At 40.2% G+C, this 11527-nt stretch overlaps 1 protein-coding gene across 1 annotated transcript in view; it reads right to left on the bottom strand.

Moving 5' to 3' along the window:
- Nucleotides 1–11527, bottom strand: part of scaf4a (SR-related CTD-associated factor 4a) — a 36147-nt gene that overhangs the window by 3686 nt on the left and 20934 nt on the right. Inside the window, exons 10-18 of the mRNA XM_061899331.1 lie at nucleotides 11237–11377; nucleotides 7798–7868; nucleotides 7548–7732; nucleotides 7343–7443; nucleotides 7155–7268; nucleotides 4733–4889; nucleotides 4552–4667; nucleotides 4336–4489; nucleotides 1058–1207 (exon numbers count right to left, since the gene is read on the bottom strand). Coding sequence (XP_061755315.1) covers nucleotides 1058–1207; nucleotides 4336–4489; nucleotides 4552–4667; nucleotides 4733–4889; nucleotides 7155–7268; nucleotides 7343–7443; nucleotides 7548–7732; nucleotides 7798–7868; nucleotides 11237–11377 — 1189 coding nt within the window. The remainder of the gene's footprint in view (nucleotides 1–1057; nucleotides 1208–4335; nucleotides 4490–4551; nucleotides 4668–4732; nucleotides 4890–7154; nucleotides 7269–7342; nucleotides 7444–7547; nucleotides 7733–7797; nucleotides 7869–11236; nucleotides 11378–11527) is intronic.

Below are 11527 nucleotides of genomic sequence, written 5' to 3'. Positions count from 1 at the left end.
AATGGGTCCAGCTTCAAAAACACCATGAACACAATGACTTGGTCTCAGAGTATTTACAAAAACGTTAAACTTGAAGCACTTCCTGTTTAGCATTCTCATGTTGGCAGTTCACCATTAAATACGTTTGGAAAAGCAACCGGTTGTTTCGACAAACCGTCAAATTGGTGACGTCCGCAACTGCCACAAAACATTCATTCATCATCATTCAAATATTCACTCATAACACAAACAAAATAAATATCAAAATGACACAATAGCCAAAATCAAGGTAACGTAACGTAACGTAACTACAAACTTAACCAATGTGAACATGCTTAGATTTAAGCATAAAATAAAATAGAACAAACGTAGAAACACAATGTTACAATGGAGTTCAGGGTGCGCATTGCAAGCACTGCATGGAACTCTAACTACAAACACTTAAGTCTTTGCATCTTACTGTTTCATTATTTTATCTGTTGAGTGGGTATTTGACGATGAAAGACGGTGTTGTGCGTCACTACTGCTGCCGTCTGATTGTTTGCACCTGCGCTGTAGTGGCAGCCAATCCAGACGGCGCTTGAAGTCAGCTGACACGTCATCTTCAACAGTGTCATGTGTGACGTGGGTTGCGCTTGGATGGCTATTGCGACATCATAAAAAAAAATAATAATGCAGCTTATTTTTATATTTAGCAAACTGAACTTGCGGGTTTACGGCCGGATTAAACCTGCATGTTTGACACCCCTGACGTAGATGATCCATTTCGGCTGTACAAATTGACTGGAAGTGTTGGATACTTCTCTTGTTGCCTTATTTGTATTTGACCTTATTAAATGTTTGGGTATACATTTTTTCAACAAAAGCAGTTTTCTTTTAAGTAATATAGAAATATATCAGCTGTTTAAGTATTTCATGGAGTAATGTAGTTAATCATAGAACTGGCATCCAATGTTATTAAAAAAGCATTGATTTTGAGTAATGGATTCTGAATCGAATCATCATCCCTAAGAATCGAATCGTGTTGACAGCCCTACCACTCTGACATCATCATAAAATCATGAAAAGAGGAACTAACACATGGCTCCCATCTGGTTATTGAAGAAGTTGGGAGCGTCCGAGACCTCCTCGTGTTTCCTGGTGACCAGACCTGCAGGGCCCAGAGGCATGTCTTCACCTTTGGCAGGAGGCGGCGGTCCGAGAGGCATGGTTCTGGGTGGGGGGAAACCTGGGAGAGGCGGAGGTTTGAATGCGTGTTAGCATGATAACATTAGCGTGATGACTTTTCTGGCACTTTTTGTGACTGTTGACCCTAGAGCGGCAATTCTAAACCTTTTTGACCTCGGCACCAAACTGTTCCACTACACAGAGGTCTGGAGCCCACTCAAATATGAACACTAAATTAATTAATTTTAACAGTATTCAATAACTATATCTAACTGACTTCAAGTTTAAGAGGATAAACTCCAAAAATAAAAACCTAAAACCAAAAAAAGGACAAATACTAAACATCAACAACATAAAGGACCCATCTCACCCCGGAAATAACTTTTTGAATTGCTGCCCTCGGGCAGGAGATACAGGACAATAAAATGCCGTACAAACAGATTTAAGAACACTAATGTCGCTGAACACAAGACAAGAATGACTGTGCGTGTGAGCTGTGTGCTTGGTATTTTTATGTACTTTTATCTATGTTCTTTATGTGTTATTATGAATTTGCACTAAATTACTTTTTGCTTACCATTTCATTGTACGATGTACAATGACAATAAAGATATATTCCATTCTTCTATTCTAAACATACTGCAAAAGAAGGGACTCATAAAACTGATGAAAAATATGTGTACATACAATTAGGCAGCGCTAAAATGAATACATTCTAACCAAATAATAATTAATTATAAAAAAATATATGTTGCTTTAAAAAAATTGTCGAAATAAGTAAAAATACAAACAAAAATACAGCTTCCCCAATTTCATAATTTTTGCGCTTAAAAAAAAGACTTAATCTCCAGATTTCTTCTGTTTGTTTATTAAATGAAATGAAATGAGTTGTACTTGTATAGCAGTTTTCTACCACTTTTTAAGGAGCCCAAAGCGCTTTGACACTACTTCCACATTCACCCATTCACACACTGATGGCGGGAGCTGCCATGAGAGGCGCTCACCAGGACCCATCAGGAGCAAGGGTGAAGTGTCTTGCCCAAGGACACAACGGACGTGACTAGGATGGTAGAAGGTGGGGATTGAACCAGTAACCCCAACTTCGCCACGCCCAATGGTTATGACTGCCACAAGTGTTAAAAAAGTGTATTACAACAGAGTACTGCTGTGGCCCCCACAGAGAAATATTTTTTGACATCCCTCTCGGGCAGTGATTTTCACGGCACACTAGTGGTTAGAGTGTCCACCCTGAGATCGCTAGGTGGTGAGTTCATTTTTATAGTCCAAAGACTATACAACTAGAACCCATTGCCTCCCTGCTTGACACTCCGCATCAGGGGTTGGAATTGGGGGTTGATTCACCAAAAAGTTTACCGGGCGCGGCCACCGCTGCTGGCACTGCTCCCCTCACCTCCCAGGGGGTGAACAAGGGGACGGGTCTAATGCAGACGACACATTTCACCACACTTAGTGTGTGTGTGACAATCATTGCTACTTTGACTTTATACACTTACGTAAAGAACTAACGCAATGTAAGCAAATACTCCAAAGACATGCACCTGGGGATAGGCCCCTCCCACCTCCAAAGACATGCACCTGGGGATAGGCCCCTCCCACCTCCAAAGACATGCACCTGGGGATAGGTTGATTGTTAACACTAAATGGTCCCTAGTGTGTGAATGTTGTCTGTCTATCTGTGTTGGCCCTGCGATGAGGTGGCGACTTGTCCAGGGTGTACCCCGCCTTTCGCCCGATTGTAGCTGAGATAGGCAGCGCCCCCCGCGACCCTAAAGGGAATAAGCTGTAGAAAATGGATGGATGGATGGAAATTTCCCCACACCTAGTGTGTGTGTGACAATCATTGGTACTTTAACTTGAACTTAAAGTCCTACTGAAAGCCACTACTAGCCACCACGCAGTCTGATAGTTTGTATATCAATGATGAAATATTAACATTGCAACACATGCCAATACGGCCGCTTTAGTTTACTAAATTGCAATTTTAAATTTCCCGCGAGTCTCTTGTTGAAAACGTCGCGGAATGATGACGTGTACGGACTGTCAGGAAATATTAGCGCTGCACCACTAGCGGCTAAAAGTCGTCTGCTTTAACTGCATAATTACACAGTATTCTGGACATCTGTGTTGCTGAATCTTTTGCAATGTGTTCATTTAATAATGGAGACTAAAAAGAACACTTCTGTTGGTGGAAAGCGGTGGATTGCAGCTGTCTTTAGCACCGAGACACAGCCGGTGTTTCTTTGTTTGTTTTTAACACGGAGCGGTCTAGCAAACATGTTTTCTCTATGTCAACCAGCATATTTTTGGATGGGGAAATTGTGATATATATCTTACCGGAGAAATCATTGGATTATTCGTCGTCCTGCAGCAGCTGTTTAAAAGACAGCTGTGAGCTTGGCTCCTCGGCTTCTCTCTAAGACACTGCGTGTTCACCGCAGCCATCCGACCTCGAGGTATGTCTTTACAATCTTTAAAATCTCACTAAAACACTATTAAAACAATAAGCAGATAATGGATCTTCCAGAATTAGCCTAGTAAATGTGTCTAATTACATCTGAAACGCAGACACTGCCGCCACCCGGAGTCGTTGCTTTTTTTCCCCCTTGTCCTTCCCTATCAATATCCTAATTCACGAATCTTTCATCCTCGCTCAAATTAATTGGTAAATTGTCGCTTTCTCAGTCCGAATTGCTCTTACTGCTGGTGGCTCCCATTAAAAACAATGTGAATATGTGTGGAGCCCTGCAACTCGTGACGTCACGCGCACATACTTCCGGTAAAGGCAGGGCTTTTCTATTAGCGACCAAAAGTTGCGAACTTTATCGTGGATGTTCTCTACTAAACCCTTTCAGAAAAAATATGGCAATATCGCGAAATGCTCAAGTATGACACATAGAATGGAGCTGCTATCCCCGTTTAAATAAGAACATCTCATTTCAGGAGGCCTTTAACTCATTTACATAAAGAACTTACGCGATGTAAGCAAATACGCCAGATCATCAATGCTGGTCCGTCAACAATCACTATTTCTTCAGATCATCAATTTCTTCATATATTTCAAAAGGAAAATTTGGGAATGTCGGGAAAAACTGGACCTTTGTGCAGTATGCGACATAGCACAATTGCCCTGAAAGATCTGAAACCTTGGTCTAGGTGAGCGTGTGCTACCTGGAGGCATCTGCATGGGGTTGAAGCCAGGTCGGATGAACGGCGGCGGGGGCATGCCCGGGGGGAAGGAGGGAGGTGGTATCCCGATGGGGGCAGGGAAGCCAGGAGGCGGCACAGGTCCCATGCCCATCATTGGCTGCTGCATTGGAGGAAGCTGGGGCAAAAGGCACGTGGTTAAAGAAGGCGTGGAGGCGGTGGCGAGAGACGGTGGTCTACCTGTGCAGGAGTAGCTGCGGCTAACAGGTGCGCCTCCTCGTGCTGCTGTGACTCCGCCCCGCCGTTGTGGTTGAGCTCCTCTGGGTTCATGAGGGCCTTCCTTGCTGTGCTCCACTCTGGAAGGAGGAGATACCGGTAAGAAGACCAAAGTTCCATCAGGAGAGGAGAAGAGAGATGTTACCTGGTGATAAAGTGTCTCCATCCAGGACGCCTCCTTCCTTCAGCTCCTCCAGTTGGTCCTCCATCACCTTGGACCAGGGCACGTAGGTGACCCCCAGCTCCACGTTCCAGTACTGTTTCAAGTCAGCCTTGATGCCCTTGTTCAGAGCCCACGCAATCTGGTGGCAGACAACAAACTTATCCCTCATGTCTTCATGCATGCTCACTCCAGATTAGGACTGCAGCTGGCATTATTTGAGCAATCCATCCATTCATTTTTTGGATTCATCTATCTATTACTTTGTCTGAGTAATAAATCCATTAGTTTGTTTGATTAATCTATGTACTATTTTATTTGTTTGATTAATCTATCTATTACTTTGTTTGAGTAATCCATCCATTAGTTTGTTTGATTAATTTATATTAGTTTGTTTGATTAATCTATTAATCTGAGTAATCCATCCATTAGTATTGTTTGATTGATCTATATAATAGTTTATTTGATTAATCTATCTATTAGTTTGTTTGAGTAATCCATCCATTAGTTTATTTGATTAATCTATCTATTAGTTTGTATGATTAATCTATTAGTCTGAGTAATCCATCAATTAGTTTGTTTATTAATCTATCTGTTAGTTTGTTTGAGTAATCTATCTTTTAGTTTGTTTGATTAATCTATTAGTTTGAGTAATCCATCAATTAGTTTGTTTGAGTAATCTATCCACTAGTTTGTTTGATTAATGTATCAATTAGTGTGTTCAATTAATCAATCTATTAATTTGTTTGATTAATCTACCTATTAGTTTGTTCGATTAATCTATTCATTAGTTTGTTCGATTAATCTATTCATTAGTTTGATCGAATAATCTATCCATTAGTTTGTTCGATTAATTGGGTAATCTATCCATTAGTCTGTTTGATCAATCTAACCATTAGTTTGTCGATTAATCAAGTAATTAATCCATTAGTTTGGCCTTTATACCTATTTTTTTTTTTAAATACTTGAAAGAATCCTTTTTTTTTTTTACTTGCTTTGACCTTCATTATCTTCCATTTACCTTCTATCTTCTTCTAGATTGTATTGACCTTTCCTCCCTGTTTTAAACCTTCTTTTGGCTTGTATTTACCCTGTACATTTCTTTTATCCTATTGTATTCTATTTTGGATTCTATTTACGTTTTTTGTTTTTTTTACCTTCTGTTTACCTTATTCTACCTTTAATTTACCTTTTATTTATATATTTTTTTTAACTTTTGAATTGCTTTTTAACTTTTATTTACATCTTGCCTTTTCGTTAGCCTTTTTTACCTTCTGTTAACCCCTTATATTCTTTAACAATCAATTTAACTTGTTGGACCTTTTATTTACCTTCTTGTCAAATTTTTTTTTTTACATTTTATTTATTTTATTTCGGCTTCCGTTTACATTTGTTAACACTTTTTACCTTCTATTGACCATTTTTTAAACACTGTTTTAGCTTTTATTTACTGCTTTTACGTTTAATTCCAAACATTTTACCTTTTAAAAACCTTATTTTACCATTTTTTTTGCTTCTTTTGCCTTCCGTTGACTTTCTTTGGAACTTTTATTCAACTTCTTTTATGCAGTCCGGATTTTATAATTTTTTTGTTATTTAGTTAATTGTTTAGCTACACTCAAACGATGAATTTGAATGCAATTTGAAGTTTTTTTCTAGTCCAGTGGTTCTCAACCTTTTTTCAGTGATGTACCCCCTGTGAACATATTTTTAATTCATGTACCCCCTAATCGGAGTAAAGCATTTTTGGTTGAAAAAAAAGAGATAAAGAAGTAAAATACAGCACTATGTCATCAATTTCTGATTTATTAAATTGTATAACAGTGCAAAATATTGCTCATTTGTAGTGGTCTTTCTTGAACTATTTGGAAAAAAAGATATAAAAATAACTAAAACCTTGTTGAAAAAGTGAAAAGTTATTCAATTATAAATAAAGATTTCTCCACATAGAAGTAATCATCAACTTAAAGTGCCCTCTTTGGGGATTGTAATAGAGATCCATCTGGATTCATCAACTTCATTCTAAACGTTTCTCTATAAAAAAAATAAATCTTTAACATCAATATTTATGGAACATGTCCACAAAAAAATCTAGCTGTCAACACTGAATATTGCATTTCTTTTCACAGTTTATGAAATTACATTCATATTTTGTTGAAGTATTATTCAATAAATATATTTAGAAATGATTTTTGAATTGTTGCTATTTTTTAGAATATTAAAAAAAAATCTCACGTACCCCCTGGCATACCTTTAAGTACCCCCATTTGAGAACCACTGTTCTAGTCCATTTAATAGTTGCAGCCCTGCCTAGATGACATATTCGACATTCCACTATGAAAGAAGACAAAAGTGCAGTGGCTACACCTAGTGGACATGATAGGACATTACACTTTGATTCTTTCACCTTGATGGCTTTTTGGTTGACTTTGTAGGGCCCTCGACTGAGTTTCTGCAGGGCCCTGAAGGCATCATGCCGATGTACCATGACGATGTAGGCGCAGCCGCGTGGAGGGATCATCTAAACAAGGACAGAAAGACCTTGACAATTCCCACCTCTTTGTTTTTCACATCACATTTGCTATCATTTCTCACATTGATGGAGTCAATGGGTCCAAACTCCTCCAGCAGGCACGCCACGTCCTGCTGCTGAGTCCTCTTGTCCAGCTGGCCCACCCACAGAGTCGTACTGCAGACTGAAGCGCACACATTGGAGATGACCTCTCTCACACACACACACACACACACACACACACACACACACACACACACACACACAAGTCAAGCCTTCAGGACTCACTGCTCAGCGTCTCGTTCTTGGACGGCGGTAGACCCTTTTGGCGACGCTCGCGTTCCCGCTCCCTCTCCTTGCGCTCCTGCGAGCGGGATCGCGGGGACTGCTGGCGGCGGTCCCTGGAGCGTGAGCGCCTGTGCCTGGATCGGCGGGTGCGGGAGTTGGAGCGCGACCTCCTCCGCTTGGGAGACCTTGCATGTATACAAAGAGTTGCTGAAAGGCTCTAAGTGTTGAGCGACGAACTCAAACCGCTTACCTGGAGCCTGAACGTGACCTTTGACCATGTCTGCCATCCCTCATAGATGAACCTGCGTCGACTGACGAGTCCTAAATGGCATCCAGAGGTTACAAACAGGGATGAACAATCATTTTCTCCCCAAGCTCATAACTTCCTGTTTCTCAAGACTAGTACAGAGAACCTATTACTAGGGGTGTAACGGTACATGTATTAGTATTGAACCGTTTCGGTACGGGGGTTTCGGTTCGGTTCCGAGGTGTACCGAACGAGTTTCCACAAGGACATATTAGGTAGCGCACCGCAGGTTGTGTAAACAATGCAGAGCTAGGCAGGCTAGCAGCGACCGGGCTAGGACAACATGCAAAAGACAGCGCTGGAAGACCCTCCTGCCTCGTTAACATCTCCCGTTTGGGAACACTTTGGCCGCGCGGTGCGATAGAACAATGGAGAACGGAGGTTTGGTGACATTGTTCAGCAGCAGTAGGGTACGATTCTGCTAACACGTCAAACATGCTAACTCCTTTGAAGCGTCACCACCGCATTTAAGCAGACTCTCCTCGGCGAGTCAGGCCGGGCTGAAGCAATAACATATGTTTTTATAGCAGCAGATTTAAGACCATCTATTCATCCATTCTCAAACCGCTTGTCCCGTTCAGGGTTGTAGGGGGTTGCTGTATGACATTAAAAACTAAATTTTGACCCACTTCTATGGTGGAAGAACAATAAGCCCATATATCCTCTTACTGCCAAGTTAGCCAGGCTGGAAGGGTGTTGATGAACGTGGACCTCGACTTAAACAAGTTAAAAAACTTGTTGGGGTGTTTGCATTCAATGGTCAATTGTAGGGAATATGTACTGTACAGGGCAATCTACTAATAAAAGTTTCAATCAATCAATCAATCAAAAAAAGCACTTTATATGTAGAAAAGTTTTGTTAAGAAACCATTCTGAGGCTTATCTTATTTAGTTTTTATTTTATATATGTTGACCACGTTAACCTTGGCAATGGACCCTGTGTGTTTATGTATGTTATGCCATTGTCTACAAATTTGATAAATAAATAACCAAAAAATGTATATGTTGTTGTTTTCATACTGTACCAAAAATTAACCGAACCGTGACCTCTAAACCGAAACGAAATTTTTGTGTGCCGTTACACCCCTACCTATTTCAAAATATTATTTTCAATGGCGATTAAGGTGCAGTCTTTAGCAGCAAATGTCGTTGTGGGGACGGTGGGGTTTAAGGTGGCTGATAAGGTTTGACGTGTTGAAGCACGACTTCTTTTCCTTGCTTGTCGAACAATTGCTGCAAAAATCACACGCAATGTTTTCATCTGCAACAGTGAAGTCCCACACACTCGTTTACGAAGGAGCTCAGCATGGTGATTATAAAAGAAGCGCTTGATTTGCCCAGCCTAACACACCTACAGGACAGCATGTAAAATGAAGCACAATAAAAGCTGCCACACCTTAGAAATAATTTTTTTTTACAGTATATATTGTATAAACTAGCTTTATAGGGGCAGGGATTTGTTTCTGACTGGTCACCTGAGATAGTGGGTGTGGCTACGTGTGTGTAGGGCTGAATGATTGCTGAATGAATAACACCTGCACCTGCCTGTGAATAGTTTTGGCCGGTATTGAGAGAGAGAGAGGGTGAACCAGGGTGCCGTTACTTCTGTTGACTGCAAAAGGCTATATTGTTCCATTATACTCTTGTCCAAATAGTCCTGCAAATCCATCTGCATGTAATGTATTGTTTTTTACTCAAAAGGAGAATAAATCAACCTCAAAACTGCAGTAATGACTTCATCAAGTTAAGTTAAAGTACCAATGATTGTCAAACACACACTGGGTGTGGCGAAATTATTCTCTGCATTTGACCCATCCTCTTGTTCACCCCCTGGGAGGTGAGGGGAGCAGTGAGCAGCAGCGGTGACGCGCCCAGGAATCATTTTTGGTGATTTAACCCCCAATTCCAACCCTTGATGCTGATTGCCAAGCAGGGAGGTAATGGGTCCCATTTTTATAGTCTTTGGTATGACTCGACTGGGATTTGAGCTCACAACCTGCCCATCTCAGGGCGGACACTTTAACCACTAGGCCACTGAGTAGTTTGTTGCATCCTTGGACTCAGCGTGTCACACAGAGCCCTGCTCTCTACTCTCAATGACTAATTTGTTTCTGATAGTCACACAAACAAGTATTTGTATTTATGTTATTCACATGTGAATAATGCTGTATAATAGACTATATTTATATTATTGACATGTAAAAAATACCTCAGTGTTTATTGTCTATTGTGAGCAAACTGTGGTGCTGAATTTCCCCCCAGGGATCAATAAAGTACTTTCTATTCTATTCTATATCTGCTGTACAGATTTAAATTACAAAAGTGAAGTGTTGAAAACTTCTCTTGTTGCTTTTGACTTTATCAAATGTTTGGGTAGAATTTTATTAAACAAAAACAGTTTTCTTTGAAGTAATATACCGTATTTTTCAGACTAGAAGTTGTAGTTTTTTTCATAGTTTGGCCAGGGGTGCGACTTATACTCAGGAGCGACTTACCGTAAAATATCAAATAATATTATTTAGCTCATTCACGTAAGAGACTAGAGGTATAAGATTTCATGGGATTTATGGATTAGGAGTGACAGATTGTTTGGTAAAAGTATAGCATGTTCTATATGTTATAGTTATTTGAATAACTCTTAACATAATAAGTTAGGTTGACATAGCAGGCACCTTCTCAGTTGGTTATTTATGCCTCGTATAACGTACACTTATTCAGCCTGTTGTTCACTATTCTTTATTTATTTTAAATTGCCTTTCAAATGTCTATTCTTGGTGTTGGGTTTTATCAAATAAATTTCCCCCAAAAATGAAACTTATATATGTTTTTTTCCTTCTTTATTATACATTTTTGGCCGGTGCGACTTATACTCCGAAAAATATGGTAAACATTTATCAGAGATTTTTATTTTATGAAGGAATGTAGTTCATCATAGAACTGGCACCCAATGTTATTAAAAAAGTATAGATTTTGAATTGAGAATTGAATCGTCACCCCCAAGAGTGGAATCGAATCTTGCAAAGGCCAAAGATTCACAGCCCCAGTTTTCCTTGTGTTTTTAAATCAGATACTGGAGCTTTTTTTCCTCCATGTTATCGGATTTCCCGGTATGATGTCATAATTCTTTCTATCAGCTTGACAAATTATCTGTTCGATATTTATCGTGCGTCCATAGTCTTAAACACAAACCTCTTTGCCACGTTTTGCCTGGACTAACAGCTTTGAGAGGAATACTGCAAGTGCTCCTCCACAGTAAAGTTTCATGAAGGCAATAAAATTGAAATTGAGAACGAATCAACGGATGCGATTACTCCTCCGCACAGGATACACAGGTGGAAGGAGAGGCCTTGTAGTGGCTGCTGATCCTACTTAAGAGTGTTACCTGCTGGGCTGATCCAGAGGGAAAGAAACCCCCTGGGAAGCCTGGAGGCAGCTGGCCTGGTTGATGGTGTCCCATAACTGGGAAGCCTTGTCCTGGGAGCACGCCGAAGGCTGGGAGCTGACCGTTAGGTGGAAGAGCGCCCTGAGAAGGACAAAAGTGCTTTTGATGATCACGTTTAACAAGTATTAACAATCCTTTACAGTGGAACCTCCATTTACCAAGCACTCTATTTGACAAATTTTTGAAATACGATTTTTTAGTTAGAACGTTTCAATCGTTGGCATTCACATA

This window comes from Nerophis ophidion, linkage group LG04 (assembly GCF_033978795.1).
Source record: "Nerophis ophidion isolate RoL-2023_Sa linkage group LG04, RoL_Noph_v1.0, whole genome shotgun sequence".
NCBI classification, from domain to species: domain Eukaryota; kingdom Metazoa; phylum Chordata; class Actinopteri; order Syngnathiformes; family Syngnathidae; genus Nerophis; species Nerophis ophidion.
The sequence above is the reverse complement of the archived record's forward strand: the minus strand, read 5'-3'. Positions and strand labels throughout refer to the sequence as shown.